Genomic DNA, 22,037 nt, shown 5'->3' with positions numbered 1-22,037 from the left:
CTTCGGTTATTTTTAAGGTTAAAGTTTTTTGGCAACCTTTGTTTTTCTGTCATATCTTTGTTACTTTTGCTTATATCATACTGTGAGTTCACATAAACATTGTCCAGCATACATACAAAGTATGTGTAGGGGCTGGGCCCATTATACCCAAGGTCAAGGTCACCAAGGAGTTATACTTTGAATTATTTTCATGTTAAATATTTTCGAAAGCTTCGTTTATAGACATATCTTTGGTACTTTAAAAGATAATGACTTGAAATTAAAAGTATTTGTTTACAATCATCTGCATGTGTGGCTACATACCCCATAACTCTAATTGTGTTTTTGACAGAATTATGCCCCTTTTGTACTTGAACTTTTTTTGCAATCTTCACTTTCTGAATACTACTTTAATGCAATATAAGATAAAGACTTGAAATTTAAAATGTATCTTTATCATCATCATCTGCATGGTAACAATCCCCATAACTCTGATTTGTATTTTTGACCGAAGTATGCCCCTTTTATACTTAATTTTTTTTACAAACTTCGTTTTCTGGACATAACTTTGGTACTATATAAGATAATGACTTGAAACTCAAAATATATCTTTATCATCATCATCTGCATGTGTTGTAACAATCCTAATAACTCAAATTTGTGTATTTGATGGAATTATGCCCCTTGGTTTATCTTCCTTTTAAAGTAGAGGTCTCTTATTCAGACATATTATATTCATTTTACTGTCAAATCCCCGAATAGTGGAGCGCGCTGTCTTACGGACAGCTCTTGTTAAACATGCTATTAGAGCTGGCCTTGGAGGCATATAGTGTTTGAACTGTTCATCAGTCTGTCACACTTTCTTATGTGCTTAAATCCTACAGATTCCCTTCAATTCAAATGGAAGCAACATGTAACGGACATGAACGTATTATCAGGACTGTTATGTCCAACAATTTTTCCTTGGTTAATGCTCCCGACTTGAGCTTAGAAGTATTACTGGGACATTTGTACATTGTGTACTCAACTCCTACAATTTCTATTCAGTTGAATTGAAATTCGCGGAAACTCAATGTATGTCATCCATATGATGACATGCATATAAAGTTGGGACTTTGTCTGAATGTTTTTTTTAGCTCACCTGTCACAAAGTGACAAGGTGAGCTTTTGTGATCGTGCGGTGTCCGTCGTCCGTCGTCAGTCCGTGCGTGCGTGCATGCGTCCATAAACTTTTGCTTGTGACCACTCTAGAGGTCACATTTTTCATGGGATCTTTATGAAAGTTGGTCAGAATGTTCATCTTGATGATATCTAGGTCAAGTTCGAAACTGGGTCACATGCCTTCAAAAACTAGGTCAGTAGGTCTAAAAATAGAAAAACCTTGTGACCGCTCTAGAGGCCATGTATTTCACAAGATCTTCATGAAAATTGGTCAGAATGTTCATCTTGATGATATCTAGGTCAAGTTCTAAACTGGGTCACGTGCCATCAAAAACTAGGTCAGTAGGTCTAAAAATAGAAAAACCTCGTGACCTCTCTAGAGGCCATATATTTCAAAAGATCTTCATGAAAATTGGTCAGAACGTTCAACTTGATGATATCTAGGTCAAGTTCGAAACTGGGTCACGTGCCATCAAAAACTAGGTCAGTAGGTCAAATAATAGAAAAACCTTGTGACCTCTCTAAAGGCCATATTTTTCATAGGATCTGTATGAAAGTTGGTCTGAATGTTCATCTTGATGATATCTAGGTTGAGTTTGAAACTGGGTCACGTGCGGTCAAAAACTAGGTCAGTAGGTCTAAAAATAGAAAAACCTTGTGACCTCTCTAGAGGCCATATATTTCATGAGATCTTCATGAAAATTAGTCAGAATGTTCATCTTGATGATATCTAGGTCAAGTTTGAAACTGGGTCACATGTCGTCAAAAACCACGTCAGTAGGTCAAATAATAGAAAAACCTTGTGACCTCTCTAGAGGCCATAATTTTCATGGGATCTGTATGAAAATTGGTCTGAATGTTCATCTTGATGATATCTAGGTCAAGTTCGAAACAGGGTCTTGTGCGGTCAAAAACTAGGTCAGTAGGTCTAAAAATAGAAAAACCTTGTGACCTCTCTAGAGGCCATACTTGTGAATGGATCTCCATAAAAATTGGTCAGAATGTTCACCTTGATGATTTCTAGGTCAAGTTCGAAACTGGGTCTCTTGCCTTCAAAAACTAGGTCAGTAGGTCAAATAATAGAAAAACCTTTTTACCTCTCTAAAGGCCATATTTTTCAAGGGATCTATATGAAAGTTGGTCTGAATGTTCATCTTGATGATATCTAGGTCAAGTTTGAAACTGGGTCACATGCGGTCAAAAACAAGGTCAGTAGGTCTAAAAATAGAAAAACCTTGTGACCTCTCTAGAGGCCATATGTTTCATGAGATCTTCATGAAAATTGGTCAGAATGTTCATCTTGATTATATCTAGGTCAAGTTCGAAAGTGGGTCACGTGCCCTCAAAAACTAGGTCAGTAGGTCAAATAATAGAAAAACCTTGTGACCTCTCTAGAGGCCATAATTTTCATGGGATCTGTATGAAAGTTGGTCTGAATGTTCATCTTGATGATATCTAGGTCAAGTTCGAAACTGGGTCATGTGCCATCAAAAACTAGGTAAGTAGGTCAAATAATAGAACCTTGTGACCTCTCTAAAGGCCATATTTTTCAAGGGATCTGTATGAAAATTGGTCTGAATGTTCATCTTGATGATATCTAGGTCAAGTTCGAAACAGGGTCATGTGCGGTCAAAAACTAGGTCAGTAGGTCTAAAAATAGAAAAACCTTGTGACCTCTAGAGGCCATACTTGTGAATGGATCTCCATAAAAATTGGTCAGAATGTTCACCTAAATGATATCTAGGTCAAGTTTGAAACTGGGTCACGTGCCATAAAAAACTAGGTCAGTAGGTCAAATAATAAAAAAACCTTGTGACATCACTAGAGGCCATACTTTTCATGGGATCTGTATGAAAGTTGGTCTGAATGTTGTTTGAAACTGGGTCAACTGCGGTCAAAAACTAAGCCAGTAGGTCTAAAATTATTAAAATCTTTTGACCTCTCTAGAGGCCATATTTTTCAATGGATCTTCATGAAAATTGATCTGAATTTTCACCTTGATAATATCTAGGTAAAGTTCAAAACAGAGTCAAGTACCTTCGAAAACTAGGTTAATAGGTCAAATAATAGAAAAACCTTGTGACCTCTCTAGAGACCATATTTTTCAATGGATCTTCATGAAAATTGGTCAGAATTTTTATCTTGATAATATCTAAGTCAAGTTCAAAACTGGGTCACATGAGCTCAAAAACTAGGTCACTTTGTCAGATAATAGAAAAAACGACGTCATATTCAAAACTGGGTCATGTGGGAAGAGGTGAGCGATTCAGGACCATCATGGTCCTCTTGTTTATAATTGTTCCTTGTGTACTTGTCATTTTCCATCTAGTTCAAATGAAAGATAGCATACATTACCAAACATAAAGTGGACCCCACTTTTTTTCTATACTTTTTTCTACACCCATGAAACGGGACGTATTATATGATCAATTTTCACTGCTAGTGGCATCCACTTAAGTTTGCCACGCTCTGAGTAACTTGAGCACTTCTTATACCATCTTCACCAAAAATGGATACAATGTTTATTGGGCATAATACTTTGAATTACTCAAAACTGCAAAAATTGACAGCGTCTACTCTCTGAGAGCAGTTCTTAACAAATGTTCACCAAACTTATCACAATATTTATGGGCATAATATCTTGGCCAAGTTGGATCATTCCCATCCATCAGAGCTTTGTCCAAATCCCCAAGACGAAACTTTTTATTTATTTCTTTTGTTTATTTGCTGAGCATGCACTCTCGTAATTTATACTAGGAGTGGTTTCAGCCAATCAATGTTTGCCATTATTCGGCACACGTAATGAAACTTCAAACAATATCTATGTAAAGTACTTGCTAACAATGAATAAAGATGGCATTGCATGACTGCCATTCAAAATGATTTATTCCTCTAATAGGATGTTCAGAAATTTACCTCAAGAAATAATAATATTCCTTGTCAAATTCAGTGTCAACATCAGGAAGGATGTGGTCACACTTTTCACAGCCGATTTCGATTGTTGCACAAAGATTTGTCACGAAACGTCACTGACTGGCTGAAACTTTTTACCCGGGATGTAACCAAATTAAAATATCGACAAAATGTGCCAAAGATTTCACTAGGGATCCATTGTAGACCTTCAGTATGCTGGAATAAGTTGGATTAACAGCAGGATCCTACAAGTCTTCGTGGAGTTACAGCCATCAAGTAACTCAATATTGTGAAAATCGAGTGTCCACTCTCTAACACAAGCATTCTTACCCAGTATTCACCAGACTGAGTCAAATATGTATGGGTATAAAATCCTGGCCAAGTTTGGTAAACAGCTGTGCTGTCCCAGTGACTCTGGAGTCTTTACCCTTGAATTACTGACAAGTCATTGACCTAAAGAGTCAATGTGTACCGTAAAAGTCAGTGTGTTGTATATACATGTATGTACAAATACAGTCGTTTACTAATAGGCTCAGCATATGGATGAAGATATATTCAGTTATTTTATAAGCTTTTATCACACGGATGTTAATGGTTTACAAATACATGTCAATGTTTACAAGGATTTAATTTTAAGGCTCCATAAGTCTTATTTTGATTCAGAAATGGGCTGATAATAATTTCAAAAGTTTTATTTTATTAATAAGACCTGTATTATGATAATCATTCACAGATGACCCTAACCTCTGAACAGCCAATTTTTGAAGATCAAAATTGTGCTGACAATAATTTTGAGCGAATACGATTAGACACGTTTAAAAATTCTCTGATTATATACCCCAAGATTATCAAAGGAAATTTCTGTGTTAATATTTGGTTTTAAATTGGTACTTGTTATGTCATGAACAAACATATTTTAAACGTTTGCACTCAATATTATAACTATACGAGGGGAAAAAGATAACAACTCCCCCTGCCTAGCCTATTTTTTTACGGCAAATCGAAGTAATTTTAACAATCTTGGTAGAAGGTCACACAAGGACCATTCGTGCGAAATTATTTTAATATCGAGCGAGCAGTTTCATACAAGAAAACAGTTTCAAGTCTCCACTTTATACATATCAGGAAAAGTGACCTCACCCTCTGGCCGCCATGTTTTTTGACGAATCAGAATAATTTGAATAATCTTTATAGGTCGCACGAGGACAATTTGTGCGAAATTTTTTATAATTGGGCCAGCAGTTTCATACAGGAAGGAATGTTGACATCATTCTTGTTAGAAGAGTTATGGTCCACTGAACTGCAGTAAGTAAATGGTGAAACTAAACCGCTGGATGTACTTTTGCTTATCAGATTTCTGAGATTAGGTTTTAATTAATTTGTCATAAATAGGATGCTTAGTTTTTGTGGTACTGCACCTTGAAAGGTACAAGGCGGAGTATGACTAAATCAGTTTTATTTTAAAAAAACTTGTATTAAACTTGGAAAATGCAGTCAACAGATTCATCTGTATTGTAAAATCTTTACTTTATACCTTAATACTAGAATAAATAGTAACAAAATTGTACAGAACCCATGCCAAAAACCAGAAGCATTCCACAATAACCGGCTACTGGCACAACATTCGAATAACCATAAGATATGTTTAGGTATAAAATGAACAACTCATTAAATGGCATTGACAGGTGGCTCTCCTAAACCTTCATTAAAGCTATGTCCTTGTGCCAGTATAGGTTTAGTCAAGCCTATAGCCACATCAGACAGTTATTGCCATTCAATAAGTGTATAAGATTGTGTTGAGTTGGAAATACCTCTTGTTAGCTACAAGATTTACAAACAGTAAGCATGAAATATAAGATATACTGTATCACAGCTAGCTTTCATGAAAAGTTGTTTTTTGGATGTATATTATGATGTTAACATCAAGTTGCCCCATAGATAAACCTAGAATTACTGGTGCACTGCTAGGCATGGTATAGTTCTATAAAAATTAAATGTAAAAACTGAAGCAAAACAGAGTATATTTCTCAATATTTTATTTTTATTTTGGGATAAATATGAAATTACAGGAATAATTCTAGAAAACAAAATATTTGACATTCAATATTCAAATCAATATATACACATTCAAAGGTATTGCTATTTTTAAGCACATCATACGTAATATATAAAATATAACATTAATCTGTTGCCTAGGCATGAAAATATGGTATCTGTTTCTTTACATACAGTAACAAAGATTTTTTTTTGAAACAAACATAAAATAGTTGAACCTGTCACAGCTTGCACCTGTATTAAACAGCCACTTGTCTTAAGCAGACAGAGGACTTCCTATGTGGCTGCCTTAAGAAGCTGGAATGAATCACTTGGCTGGCTGCTTACTATACAGGTCTGACTGTAATTTAAAGCCACATTATCTTCAATTTTAATTCAGTAACAAGAGGGCCATGATGGCCCTATATCGCTCACCTGAGTACCAAAAACTTTAACTTTATCCAAAAACAAAAAATTCTTACAAAGTACAGATATGTCAAAATACACCTAAAAATTGGAGGTACCATCCATGTTGTACCACAGAAAAGTGGTCTCGGTTTCCCTACGGCCAATAATAAAAATGTTACTAAATAAGCTATTTATAGTAACATAAAATGGAAGTTCGCGAACAAAAGAAGGATCTGCCAAATAAAAACAAGAGCACTGCAATGCAACGCAAATGCAGAGCAATATACACACAAAACAAAGTCATATGACCTTTGATCCCTAAGTGTGACCTTGACCTTGAAGTGGGCCATCTGAAACATGCGCTCTGCATGTTGTTTGCGATGAGGTGAACATCCCTGTCAGGTTTCTTTGAAATCCTTCAAGGGGTTCAAGAGTTACAGAGAGGAAGAGAAATTGCTAACCAACAGACAGACACTGAGGAGATAACTTAATAAGTCCCTTCGGGTGTTTAAAAAGGAATAGAGATCTTATGGTGATACAAGTTGTGTGCAAGTCTGGTTAAAATCAAATCATAAATGAAGCTGCTATTGTGCAGACAAGGTCAAAATAGCTAATTTTGGCCCTTTCAGGGGCCATAACTCTGGAACTCATTAAGGATTCTAGCCGGTTCATGAAAGGAACCAAGATCTTATGGTGACACAAGTTTTGTGCAAGTCTGATTAAATTCAAATTATAAATGAAGCTGCTATTGTGAAGACAAGGTCAAATTAGCTACTTTTGACCCTTTCAGGGGCCATAACTCTGGAACTCATAAAGGAATCTGGCCAGTTCAAGAAAGGCATCGAGATCTTGTGGTGATACAAGTTGTGTGCAAGTCTGGTTAAAATCAAATCATAAATGAAGCTGCTATTGTGCAGACAAGGTCAAAATAGCTAATTTTAGCCCTTTCAGGGGTCATAACTCTGGAACCCATTACAGGATCTGGCCAGTTCAAGAAAGGTTCCAAGATCTTATGGTGACACAGGTTTTGTGCAGGTTTGATAAAATTCAAATCATAAATGAAGCTGCTATTGTGCAGACAAGGTCAAAATAGCTAATTTTGGCCCTTTCAGGGGCCATAACTCTGGAACCAATAATGGAATCTGGCCAGTTCAAGAAAAGAACCAAGATCTTATGGTGATACAAGTTATGTGCAAGTTTGGTAAAAATCAAATCATAAATAAAGCTGCTATTGTGCAGACAAGGTCAAAATAGCTAATTTTGAGCCTTTTAGGGGCCATAACTCTGGAACCCATAATGGGATCTGGCCAGTTCAAGAAAGAAATCAAGACCTTATGGTGATACAAGTTTTGTGCAAGTTTGGTAAAAATCAAATCATAAATAAAGCTTGTATTGTGCAGACAAGGTCAAAATAGCTAATTTTGGCTAATTCTGGAACCCATAATGGGATCTGGCCAGTTCAAGAAAGGAACCGAGATCTTATGGTGATACAAGTTGTGTGCAAGTTTGGTTAAAACAGAATTACAAATGAAACCACTATCGTGCAGACAAGAAGTTGTTGACGGATGCACGGACGGACGGACTGACGACTGACGAAGGGTGATCACAAAAGCTCACCTTGTCACTATGTGACAGGTGAGCTAAAAATAAAGTACTCCTGAGCTACAGAAATAACATGCGGAACAATAACTGTTGTAGTATTTTTGAAAACATGTATTATAATGCTGAATTTGTCCATCAATTTCAAGTGTCTCAGATGATTTCCTCCTTATAACCATTATTTTTGTACTTTAAAGAAATACCTTGTAAAATTTCATAAGCAGCAAGTTTTATACAAATGGCCATATTTACAAAGCAAAGTTTTTAACAAATTTTGAGAATATTTAATCTTTTACACTTAAAAATGTTAACAAGGGCCAATAAAAGCTGCAGTGTAACCTTTCTAACAATCACTGGTAATACAGATACAAATATGTAGAAAATACCATCTAACACATCAAGTAAAGAACAATAAAAGAAAAACCAGATATTCTTATTTTTAATACTGTCAATGTATACTAATTTAGTGGCTCGGAACACATAGCATTTAAAGCTGAACATATGGGATGAGTCAATTACATTGTAAATTCATAACTCATAACATAAATCATAGACAGGACTCACTAAGGACTTATTAAGAGTAAATAAAACTTCATATCACTTAATACAAGACAGAGTACAGAACTACACAACAATTCTTTGAAATATTTCTTCTACCTCAAGTCAGGAGAACGTTCATATTTATACGGCAGTCAGTTGGCACATACGCACTTAATAAACAACAGACATATTTGTGTTTTTCAGTTTTTTGTTGGGTTTAGAGTCACACAGACGCAGTTTAGGTCATATGGGGACTTTTCCAGCTTTTGAACCCTGGTGTTCCTCCGGGCATTACTTCATCAAGCAAGGGCACCTGGGTAGAACCACCAATATTCCGTAAGCCAGCTGGACGGCTTTTTCACATGAAAAATTCTACACCCCACGTGGGGTTTCAAACCCACATCAGTAAGGGACAAGTGATTCAAAGTCAGTAACCTTCACCACTTGCCACAGAGGTTTCATTTGGGTAACTAAGAATTCATATTTCAAAGCTGTTATACTGCTGGAAGATTATGCTTCGTAATATTCACAGGTGTTTTGAATTCCCGTTCTTTAGGTTTTAACCCTTACCCTGCTAAACTTCTATAATGAACTTGTCAATCTTTTAATGTGTACAGTAACATTGACTGTTAAAAGGGGTGCTTACCAAAAAATACTGGCTGAATGGCTAACAGTGCAGATCATGACCAGACTGCACAGATGTGCAGGCTGAGCAAGATCTACACTGGCCACAAAGGCAGAATCAATCCTGCATGATAAGGGTTAATGTACACTTATAGCATCAATTATAGCATCACTGGATATTCTGCATCACAATGGAATATCCCTCATATCGCTATGCAACATCTAAGATATCAACTGCATAAAGTTTACTGAGGAATGGTAGATTATAGGATCCCAGGTACAGGACAGTCCCTGTGTCCTCAACCTCACTGACAGACGGTATAACTTTCCCGGATGGATCATGGAGTGTACGAACAATGTGTCCATATTCGTTCAATTCAACAACAAGTCCATAACTAGGAACCATCTTCATAATCATCTCTTGTGAAAATATCTGAAAGCAGAACACATATTACTGATTAAAACAACAACAACAACGAGTTGTGTTTTCAAAATGCAAAATCATACCTCTGGGTGTATGACTAAAGAATGATGTTGTTTTTTTAGGTTTTAAAGGTGAAGATCATATGACGGTCAAGGTCATCTATATATAGGTCAGTTTGTAGGTCTTGCCACAAGGAATGTTGCGTGTGAGTATGAACTAAATTGGGTCATTAATGTGGGCTGCAGGCAATCTGGTTTATACCGACGAATGAATGCCTAGTCATCTATAATATATAGTTGTAGATCTTGCCTCAAGGTTTGTTGAGTGCAAGTATGAAGTAAATTTGGTCATTTATGTGGGCTGTAAGATGAAAAATGTTTATTAAGATTTTAAGTTTGAAGGTAAAGGTCATGAGGGTCAAAGTCATCTACATATAGATCAGTTTGTAGGTCTTGCCATAAGGAATGTTGAGTGTAAGTATGAACTAAATTTGGTCACGACCTCCCGACTGAGTGGCTGCCACCTTGATCACTAGACCTCTGCTCCCCTTAGCACTTGCTAGATCATTAGTAGCCTACAAATGCATGTCACTAAAAAAAAATTGAAAAAGAGCATTAAAACCAGCAAATAAATCTATAAACATCATGGTCATTTTTATCACTCAGCAAGAAGCTGTAGCTAAATCATCCACTAATTTCATTTCTAAAACAATATACCTTTGTTACGATTCCCCTGATCCACGGATTTGCAGCACTAAGGTCTATCAGGGAGAATTCTGGTTTCCGTACTCCAGCTAGCCCGACCCAATAACCACCTTTGGCACTTCTTCTTATGTTATCTGGTATACCAGGTAGGTTATTGTTGAAATCTTCTAATTTACCCTTATTAGGTCCATCTAAATTGTATCTAAAAAGAAGAAACTGGAAGTCATATAAATATTTTCAAGCAGCTGAGGAGATCCATCTATATTCCCAAGCTAGCAGGATAGCTTCCTCACATGAAATAAGTCTACGTCCAATATAGGATCTGATCCCACAGTTTAAAGGATTAATGATTCAGAATCAGTGCCATTGTTCACAAGACTATATACTTCAATAAAACTACTGGTATCTCAGAAAAATCTAACAATGCAAAATGATCTGACACAATGCACAAAACATTTCAAACCACAACAACTTTAATAAGATAGCATTAGTAATCAGCTCCAATCATTTCTTTTACCCAAATCTCTTAGAATTAAATAAAAACATAAAAATATTTTCAGTTTTACCTGTAAACAGCAGCTTTTGTTGTGGAGGTGAGCAGGATTGCTGATTTATCCCTCGTCAGTGTGACACCATTGGCAAATGGTATACCAGTGACCAGTTCCTTTGTTGTGTTCGTTGTAGGGTTGTAAGAGAACAATCTGAAACAAGAGTTGTTTGTAAAACACATATGCCCAACATGATGATCTCTCTCAGAGGAAAGTGGAAGTGTAATTTTTGAAAGCAGTGACCTTGATCTTTGACCAAATGACCTCGAAAAAACAACAGGGATCACCTACTGACTACATGTATAGGCAACCATCCAATGAAGATTTATAACCAAAGCGTTCTCTAATTATTTAGCAAAAACTGTTTTAAAGTCTTAAAGTCAGTGTGACCCTTTTAAACAATAGGAAAGGAAATCATTTTCAGTTTCAAGGTCATTGTGACTCTTTGATCTGCTGAACCTGAAAACAATATGGGTCATCAACTGACCAAATGAAAGTTTGTCAATTTGTAGTCCGAAGCATTCTGTAGTTCCTGAGCTGAAATGGTTTTCAGTCTTAAGAGCACAAATTTGATCAACCATGAACCAGCCCATTTTGAAAAAAGTCTCAAACAAGGAGCTGCATTCAATAAACACTTGATGCCCCCAGTGGCATCCTTGTCGATATATTTTGCACCTAAGTCCAAAACGAGGTCAAGTTCAAGGTCAAACTGAAGTCAGGTGATGTTTGAAGATGAGGAATGGTCACAGTTTACATCTGTATTAGTATGACTGTATCAATTCATTCTTGTAAGGGGTATTGATGCTAGACAAAACGGTCCCATTTGGTTAACCAAGAGATGGCCCATATAAAGCAGCCTAAGTCCAAAATGAGGTCAAGGTCAAGGTCAAACTGAGGTCAGGTGATGTCTGAAGATGAGAAATGGTCACAGGTTACATCTGCATTAGTATCAAGTCATTCTAGTAAGGGGTATTGATGCTAGACGAAACGGTTCAATTTGGTTAACCTCGTACGGACGGACAGGACAATTGCTATAATATATGCCTCCCGCATCAGTAGATGCTGGGGGCATAAAAACAAGAGCTGTCACTATGAGTGACAAATGCCCCCGAAGCGTGCCAAAGAATGCTACAGTTGTCTGCGCAAAATATGCCAGAATAGTTTATGAATCATTTTGTGACTTTGACCTTGACTTGAGAGACCCGGGACACACCTTCTCAATATGGTTAAAATTTGTGTCAAATTATTTCTAAATCCCTTGATAAATGGCAGAGTTATGGACCAGACAAGAAAAAGACCATGTTAACCTTTGACTTCTAAGAGTGACCTTGACCTTGGAGCTAGGGGTCTGGGTCTTTCACAGGACATGTTATCTCATTATACGGAACTTTTATGCCAAGTAATTTTAAAATGCCTTGATAGATGGCAGAGTTATGGACCGGACAAGAAACTGACCATGTTAACCTTTGACTTCTAAGTGTGACCTTGACCTTGGAGCTATGAGGCTGGGTCTTTCACAGGACATGTTATCTCATTATAGAGAACTTTTATGCCAAGTAATTTTAAAATGCCTTGATGGATGGCAGAGTTATGGACCGGACAAGAAACTGACCATGTTAAACTTTAACCTCTAAGTGTGACCTTGACCTTAGAGCTTGGGGTCTGGATCTTGCGCATGACACGGTGTCTCATTATGGAGAAAAAGACCATGTTAACCTTTGACTTCTAAGTGTGACCTTGACCTTGGAGCTAGGGGTCTGGGTCTTTCACAGGACATGTTATCTCATTATAGGGAACTTTTATGCCAAGTAATTTTAAAATGCCTTGATAGATGGCAGAGTTATGGACCGGACAAGAAACTGACCATGTTAACCTTTGACTTCTACGTGTGACCTTGACCTTGGAGCTATGTGCCTGGGTCTTTCACAAGACATGTTATCTCATTATAGGGAACTTTTATGCCAAGTAATTTTAAAATGCCTTGATGGATGGCAGAGTTATGGACCGGACAAGAAACTGACCATGTTAAACTTTAACCTCTAAGTGTGACCTTGACCTTAGAGCTTGGGGTCTGGATCTTGCGCATGACACGGTGTCTCATTATGGGGAACATTTATGTCAAGTAATTTCGAAATTCCTCGATGAATGGCAGAGATATGAACCGGACACCTGTTAACCTTTGACTTCTAAGTGTGACCTTGACCTTGGAGCTAAGGGTCTGGGTCTTGCGCATGACACGGTGTCTCATTATGGTAAACATTTATGCCAAGTTATTTCAAAATCCCTAAATGGATAGCAGAGTTTACAGCCCAGACAAGAATTAACACGGATGGACAGTGCAATTTTAATATGCACACCTTCAGGGGCATAAAAAGAGGTAAGAACTGGCTTTTTTTCGAAGACCTATACAGTATAGCATACAGCATATTTAAATAACTATACTTTTTCGATAAAACTATATAATTACAAAAATATTTTCAAACTTTGATTCATAATGTCTGCTGAACCTTTTCATAAAGTTTGAATTAACAGGCATTTGAATTAAATCCACTGAACAACTAAAAACAAAAATAATGGGACCATAATCTTAACTCAGTATCATACAGGAGTTTTACAAACTAAGGTCTGATATTATGTTTTAACAGTATTTTTTCTATTTTTTTTGCAAGTTCCAGATACACAATCTAGTGAGAAAGTAATCTATTTTTTGTGTTGATGCAAATAAAAGTTTCATTCAAAAGGATGCAACAGAACCTACCACTCCACTAATAAGATATATTGTTAAATGGTATAATCTTTCTCTATACAGTTGAATATCGTTACCTCGATATCGGTTAGCTCGATACTCCGGTTAGCACGATGTGTTTGAGTCGGTCCCGATTTTTCCCTATTTATCTTAATGTAATTATTTATCATTACCTCGATATGCTTAGCTCGATATTTTGTTTAGCTCGATGAGATTTTTCAGTCCCGTCAACTTACCTGTATTGTTTTACACCTGGTTTCGTCGATATCACAGCTTGTCAAAAATATCCATATTATTTGTAAGATGTGAAAATCAACCTATTGTCGTCCGGCGATGTATTAATCATATTCAAGATAGTTTGTGTTTGTTTTGTATGTTATTTAATCTTTAATCCAATTTAAATGTCAGACAGTTTGCATCTAATTCCCAATAATTACTCTTATAAAACACCGTGCAAGCAGGAAAGCTGTTTTCCGATGTAACATAATTTGGATGACATATTTTCTGTTTGACGGAGTAAAAATCTGCCATTTAGGATTGAGTAACAATATGCGTATTTAACTGGCAAATTTTCGCTATCGAAGCACAGTCAAAATGATTACTCAACTAGGAACATTACCGCTGCATTCAGGCTTGTTAAGGGAAGGAATAAAATTGCTAATGTTTAAATGTATATTTAATTTGAAAAAATAAAAACGTTGTATATATGTATTTAATAAAGATGTTTTATTTGTAAATAAAATTAAAATCGTATTTACGTTTTATATTATTTTAAAAATGCATTGGATATAATGACAAAATAGACGTCCGACACAAGTACAAAGTAGTCCCAGATAGTCGATATCGTTACGTCGAACTTCGGATACGTCGATGCAATTTTTACAGTCCCTTGAATATCGAGGTAACGGTATTCGACTGTATATATAAATCAGAACCTGCCCGAGGATTCTCCTTCAAAAAAGCAGTAACGATTGTGTCGCCTATCCCATTTAGTACTGGAGTCTGAGACATAAATAGTTCCATCCGGACCAATATCAAGGTCATTCATAAAATTTGGCCGCCGGCCATTGATTGGTTCAGAAGATGGCCATAACACTGTCTTGTCACCTGAAACATTCATAATATATAGTAAGTTTGAAAGTTTGTTTTTACTGCACAGAAAATGTATAGCTTTTACCAATAGCCTTGAGGAAGATCTAGGTGTCCATATTAACACTGCTTAAGGTACAGGCAGGCTGCTGGGTAGAACCACATACCAGCTTTAAGACTTCCTCACATGAAAGAATTAAAAACCAAGCATGTCTCAAATCCACAAAAATGAAGGGTTCTGAAGTCAGTGACCTTATCGGTTAAACCACAAAGGCATAGATACAGGATGACTTTGTCTGAACTGGTGACATGTACCCTAGTCAAATTTGGATATTTTATGGAACTGATAATATTTTCATTGACCTTCTAACCATCCAGAGTTCAAGCATTTAAAAATATTATAACAGCTTGTTTTTCATAACTTTTCAAATATGAATCTCAGATGGAAGACAGACAAACTTAGATGCAGTCTTTATCAAATAGTCATATGAAACCATTTGTGTTACCTGTAGCTGTGTACAAACACAGGACCTTTGGACTGGAAGACCAATCAAATCGGCATGCAGCTGCAACAGCTCAAATTACATATTTAGGTATAACCTTACTGGAAACCATACCTGTAGCAACATTAACTTTGAAGAGTCCAAGATAGGCATCTGCAACAATAAGGTAACCATCTTTGTCCATCCTCATACCCAGTGGACGACCACAGGTAGGTTCATCCTCAAATCTACCTGACAAATTCAAACTAAACATTAAAACCGATTTATTTTCAATTCTGTCTAATAGCATTCAAAATAATTATCATATTTGTTCATTGTCACTTTTTCTAACTTCCAGTGAAACCATAAATATTTAAAGGGCACAACTTTTGTAGATTTTGAGGTTACAAATACAATTCCTATTTTTCACAAGTGTTGCCAACATTGTATGACATGTATCTCCAGAAATGCTTGACTGTCACAGGCCAATATCTAAAAATGGGTCATAACTAAAAACGGTCACTGACATTGCACTCGGAGTGACTCCTGTCTCCTTGATGTTGATGACTGTTACCAAGTCTAATTTGAACTGGATGGAAACTGCAGGTGTGTGAATGTTCGCATTCAGCATTTTTTCAACAGTTTTTCAGTTATATAAACAACAGTGTTTACTTGTAGCAGTGAGCACAGTACCCAACTTTATAGTGCTGCCTCACTGGAATATCACACCATGGATATAATACCCCACCCAGTCGCACTATACTGGCACCAGCCTGTCCAGTCAAAGTACTATCCTCTTAATGCCGAGTGCCAAGTGAGGAAGCTACTAAGTGCCATTTTCCACATCTTTGGTTTCGACACAGCCAAGGAGTAAACACAAAGTCTCCTGCACTCTACCACTAGGCTACAGAGGAGGAGTGGAGTACAGAAATGTACACCTTTCAACAGTCTTGAATGCTTACACAAAATTTACTCCATATAAATTCAATATCATATATCCTGGAGCAATCATATTTGCTACTGCTACATGAACTCATTGTGTTGATGCTTGTGCAATACTTGCCTTCTATTAATGAAATTTATTAACGTAGCTATATTTGTGCAATGAAGTAGCTTTATAAGAAAGTCTCCTAGAAGTAATATATATACATATCGGTATTTGCAAAAATTGCAATGTACAGTGGGGTTAATATACAAGCATGACTTATGCAACCTTTAAGAATAGCTGTAATGTGCACAGATTAGCATACCTTTGATTTGTGATGTTAATCCCAGGAAGAGGCTGAAATATTTTATTACTTTTTGTTCATCCTTGTTACGTAAAAAAATCAGTCTAACATAAAAAGACAGGCAAACATCTCAAACAATTATCATTACTATATTGGTGTGCTAATATTAATTATTGGGTTTATAGGTGACCTTACACAGAAGTATGTGATGTCAGTATGATAAATGGGGTGCAAGGTGTACGAGTCCCAATATTTATCATACTGATCCCACATATTTCCATGGAAGGTCACTAACACACCCTATAACTGATTTGTTTTACTGGCCACTAATTTTAGCCTAGAATGACATGATAATCTACTGATCCTCCACAGAAATACAAGGGGGGGGGGGGGCAACACATGACCACCTTTTAACTAATGACAATGCTAGAATCTTGTGGGAGGTACAACAATTAATACAAGAATATAGGGAATATTGGTTTGAACATAATATTATCAGGTGTATAAATTTACCACAAGGTTCTTGCCCTAGCCGTGTCAGAACTCGAAGTTCACCTTTATATATCTCCATAATCTTTCCATCAGCAGTACCAGTATACAAGTAATCTGTAAAGTATAGAACAGATGAAACCAGTATATACATAATCTGTGAAATAAGAAAGAATGGTACCAGTATACAAGTAATCTGTAAGGTATAGAACAGCTGTAACCAGTATATACATAATCTGTAAAGTATGGAAATGCTGTAACCAGTATACACATAATCTGTGAAGTATGAAAGAACAGTACCAGTACAAAAGTAATCTGTAAAGTATGAGAAAGCCATTCCAGTACAAAAGTACCGTAATCTGCAAAGTATGAAACTGGTAGCAGTGCAAAAGTAATCTGTAAAGTATGAAAAAGTAGTTCCAGTACAAAAGTAAGCTGCAAAGTATGAAAATGGTACCAGTGTTAAGTAATCTGTAAAGTATGAAAGAGCATTATCAGTATAAAAAGTATTCTGTGAAGGACAAAACAGCAGTTACTGTATCAGTGTAAAAGTAATCTGTGTAGGAAGAAACAGTGGTATCAGTGTACAAGTAATCTGTAGGGAACAAAAAGTGCGAAACAGCAGAACCAGTACTTAGTATTCCCATAATTTGTAAAGTAAGAAACAGCAGTGTCATTATTTATGCAATCTGTAAGGTATAAACAGCTTTAAGAGTATACAAGTGATCTGTAATGTATGCAACACCCCTTCCAGTATACAAAAATCTGTAACATATGAAAAACACCAGAAACGTTTCCACTAGACAAGGGTGCCTCCTTAAACCAGGGCATGTATACTATATTTATTTTTTTTCTGAAAATTAACAAAGGACTACGTATACATTGGCTTATCATAGCCCCTTCATAAATTCCTTTCTTCACCTATATCTACAGATCATGTATTCATATGTGAAAGTCTGTACCAGTTTAGCTGTATTCAACGTATCTTCTATGGACAAGATGGGACTGGACTCGACTGGACTCACTTGGGTTGGATGGAGGTCTGTGCATCAGTCCCGATGGACGGGCAATGGCAAATTTTAATGATCTTCCCTTTTGAAGGTGATCAATAGATCGGGTTGACAGCATATGCCGATTTACCATTTTCAATATACACAAAGCTATCCCAGCCATGTGATCCATAAAATTAGTGAATCCAGTTTGAATATAAAACCTACCACTGATTTAATTACAAAACCAAACATAACAGATTTTAGTTGCATTTTGTATCATTTGTTTGACAGCCACTGGCAGGTACCTCAGAACCCTATGCACATAAAGGTATTCTGCAGTCTATGGTACACCCTACAGACTCTTACCAACTGCATTGAGCGGCAAGTCATTCAAAGTTAAAATTAGCAAACTTAACCATTCAGCCAGAGGCGCATTTAAAAAAACCTTTTAATCCTTTAAACTTCAGCACAAAAGGTATTACCACCATCAACAACCAATGATTCTGGACCCTGGATCTTGTCATAAAACAACTTCTTCGCTTTCTGTAAATGTTTATTGGGTCTTAATGTATCAGTCCATTCAGGCCTTTGTGGTAATCTGAAAAAAAAGGATAAAAAAATTGAAAACAGCAAAAAGCTCATTTTATGTTTGTTTTGTTGAGTTTTAAGTCATTATATCTACACAATGTAGGCCAAATAGTGATGTACTAGCCTCTTATAGTGGAGAAACACCCATGGTATCCATCCTTGCATTGTTTCAAGGTACAGGCCACAAATTTTTTCGGCGAACGCCGTCTAAATTCGTTTTCGTTTCCTATGCCACGTGACTTCAGTTTGCAAATCAAACTACTTGATAACGCATTATAGATAATTTATCAAAATGGAAAATTTATGTAACACTCTGCCTGATTGGACGAGAGTGTCAATTTCTTTCACTCTGTTGACTGTGCTACGCTGAGTGAAATGTAGACAAAGCGTTTATCATAAACGACACTGTTCACAGTTTTAAAGCTAACTTTGGCTCAGTATATTTAGCAAGAATATTGATATATCTCAAAATGATAAGTAAGTTTAATAAATATGATAAAAACCTGTTCAAATACCAACATATGTCAAATTAAAGAAAGAGCTGAATACGGTCTGTGTATCACATAATAAGGGTGTGATAAGAGTCTTTTATGTAGAGAAGTGCTTTTTAAAAGATTTTCCTTGTTACAATTGTCGTCTGTATATGAAAAGGTTTCTTGCTTTTGTGACTTATTCAGATTGCATATTAAAATGAGTACTTGTTTGCTTTGTATATTTGTTATAAATTATTTAACTGATTTATTATATATGAATATTTTTCTTTAGTATGGTATGCAAATATTGAACTCAGGTGAAATCTGTTTTATTATATATATGCTATATAATGACTGAATCTCATTACACTGAAATGAAGGTACGCTGCATACAGTTTATCTATGTGATATGACTACGATCAAACTTTCCTTATGAAACAAAAATATTGAAATAATTACAATTGTATGTTTTGCTTGACCTTCACTTTTTATAGGTGTGACGTCATTGTCCAAAGATTCATGAATAGCGAATATGCATTTGTTAAAGCGGGATCAGTTGGCCTATTTTAGAAATAAATAAAAATAATAAATAAAAAAATCCTTTAATTTATTTTTTTCTCATGTATTCTAATCAAACTTGATTTGTAGCATCTTTATTAGCCCGCAGCCAACTTTGTTCAGCTGGGACATTTGACCCCTTTTAGGGGCTGCTAGAGCTAAAACTAGAAATGCCTTTATACAGCGTCTCATGAACAGCTTGGTGGATCTTGGTCATACTTGGTCTGGAGCATCATTATAAGGTCCTCTTCCAAATTTATTTATATAGGAACTTGGGCCCTATTAGGGACCACTATAGCTAAAAGTAGATATGCCTTTCTTCGCATTAACCACTAAAATGTAATGGATTTTTATCAAACTCGATGTGTAACAATATCGTAAGGTATCCTGCTATTTTGTTACAAATGGGGATAGGGACCAATTTAGCTAAAAATATAAACACGTTTAATGACCTCGCTTCATGAATCTTCATCAAACTACTGCTGTAATTATTCGTCTAAGGATAAACGAAACAAAATTGCAACCCTACGAAACCTCTGCGAAAAATTAAAAGAGAACCATTTAAATTGTTAAAGTGCGGTGTTTAGTTTTGCAGTTTGAAAAATGTTAGATGAAAGATGAATGTTAGATGAAAAATTCATAAACTTCTTTCCTTATTACAATTCGCCGATCATCATTTTTAAAGATATTTCTTGTTTACATAGAGTTCTGGCTTGTCCCACCGGGCTAACAAAATCTAAAAGTGCTTACCAAAACTTAATTTGGTAGTCCCAAGCAATCGGGGTTCATAACCAGTAGTCTGAAGCCCACCAGTTTGATTGCCTACCCTACAGAAAATTGAAAGCTGTAGAACGAAACCCTATGACCGCACATTTCATCTGCTATAAATTTTGGCTCTCAGTCAAGCAGACCTTTGGACTGACCTGTCTTCCGACTACTAGCTGGATTTACCTTGAATATCGACTTTCAAACTAGAGGGCTGTTAGCTGGACAATAAAGTTGGGCCACTGTAACTGTCTAGTCTAAGGTTAAATCTTGTAAAAGCACTATTGCTACATGACATATATTTTGACCTGAACTTTTCAGGCCTGACTATGGGTGGATGTGTATTATGAGTATCTACCTGATGTATTCTGGCTTTATTGGTGTAGGTATAAGCATCAAGATCAGTGGTATTGCACAGAAAGTCAGAAATGTGCTGGTTAGAGCTGCCTTTAACCACCTAAAATATAGAAACAGCTTGATTTGAAAAAACAACACAATAAGAAATAGACTTGCCAGGTATAATTGGTCTGCTTAACCTTTAGCCCGCTAAATTTCTAAAATAGATTGGTCCGTCATTCAATCTGGGAAGTACCATTTATTATATGAAGGGGTGTTCACTGAAAATTTAACGACTGAACAGCGAACAGTGCAGACCATGATCAGACTGCATGGATGTGCAGACTGATCTTGATCTGCACTGGTCGCAAAGGCAGAATCATTTGCAACCAGCAGGCTAAAGGTTAATGAAGATTTGCACAGAAAAAGATATAATCAAGACATTAATAAGTATTGAAAGTGTTTTGCAAATTATAACAATACACACACATTTAATGCTATGGATTGAGTACTTTTCAATGCAGTGAACTTTTTAAGAAATAATTTTTCTCAGAAATGCATATTTTAAATACAATTTTATCTATCGTTGAACATTTCATCCATCTTAGTCTGCTCAATCAACAGAGAGATCTATGACAGTTTTTACCTAGATCTGCCAATATTTTTTTTCCTTTAAATTTTTACTGCACATGTTTCTATTTCGTTTTTAGCCATACTTGTATTAGTAAATATGCATTTTCATATTTTCACACTGAACCAACAAAAAGTTTACTTAAAAGTCCCTCATGTATCATAAAAGTTATAAATCAGAAAACGTATCAAATGACATACCCTACAGATCGGTGCACTTTCTTTGTTTCTACCACTTCTTTTTCCTCCACTTTAGGCTGCTTACCCCTTCTCCTTACACCCTCCCCTTCCATGGTTTAAACTATCTCGAATAAATTAATTCAATGCACTACACATTAATTAACAACAGTCAAACATGTATGAGGCAGCCAGCCAGGAAAAGAATGCAATCTGGCTGCAGCAGGACAGTTGAATACCATGTGGCTGCTCAACACAGGTGATCGCTAAGCCTAACTTACAGCTGGTTCTGTATGTAGACAAGCTTCCTGTCGCTAAGTGGCTGCTTTTCAATTTCTGACATTTGCAGCCACCGCAATATCAAATAATCTGTATGCGTCGGATTAGTTCGACTAGTTCTATAATAATTATGTTAAACTGGTACTCACTAACTCAACTAGTACAAATTAAGGCAACACTTAGTAGTAAATAAAGACAGCTCTACTTTCTATATCATACGATCCAGGTGGATCAATTGGTCTGGTGGAAAGATGCTGAACTATAAAACCA

The 22,037-nt window shown here is 36.2% G+C and overlaps 1 protein-coding gene across 4 annotated transcripts in view; it reads right to left on the bottom strand.

Annotated features, from left to right (window-relative positions):
* Positions 1-22,037, bottom strand: part of LOC123534208 (adipocyte plasma membrane-associated protein-like) — a 77,677-nt gene that overhangs the window by 55,227 nt on the left and 413 nt on the right. Inside the window, exons 2-10 of one of the 4 annotated variants that reach the window (XR_008372302.1) lie at positions 21,513-21,612; positions 20,704-20,802; positions 18,444-18,559; positions 16,994-17,086; positions 15,387-15,503; positions 14,616-14,787; positions 10,953-11,087; positions 10,399-10,588; positions 9,281-9,691 (exon numbers count right to left, since the gene is read on the bottom strand). Coding sequence is in view for 3 of the 4 variants with exons in the window: in XM_045316344.2 (XP_045172279.2) it covers positions 9,470-9,691; positions 10,399-10,588; positions 10,953-11,087; positions 14,616-14,787; positions 15,387-15,503; positions 16,994-17,086; positions 18,444-18,559; positions 20,704-20,802; positions 21,513-21,604 (1,236 nt within the window). In the remaining variant the exon portion in view is untranslated. Of the gene's footprint in view, positions 1-6,072; positions 9,692-10,398; positions 10,589-10,952; positions 11,088-14,615; positions 14,788-15,386; positions 15,504-16,993; positions 17,087-18,406; positions 18,560-20,703; positions 20,803-21,512; positions 21,613-22,037 lie in introns of those variants that run through there. The other 3 variants (XM_045316344.2, XM_045316353.2, XM_045316361.2) reach the window with 3 other exon arrangements.

Source organism: Mercenaria mercenaria, chromosome 1 (assembly GCF_021730395.1).
Source record: "Mercenaria mercenaria strain notata chromosome 1, MADL_Memer_1, whole genome shotgun sequence".
Classification (NCBI taxonomy): Eukaryota; Metazoa; Mollusca; class Bivalvia; order Venerida; family Veneridae; genus Mercenaria; species Mercenaria mercenaria.
This window is presented reverse-complemented; position numbering and strand designations above follow the sequence as displayed.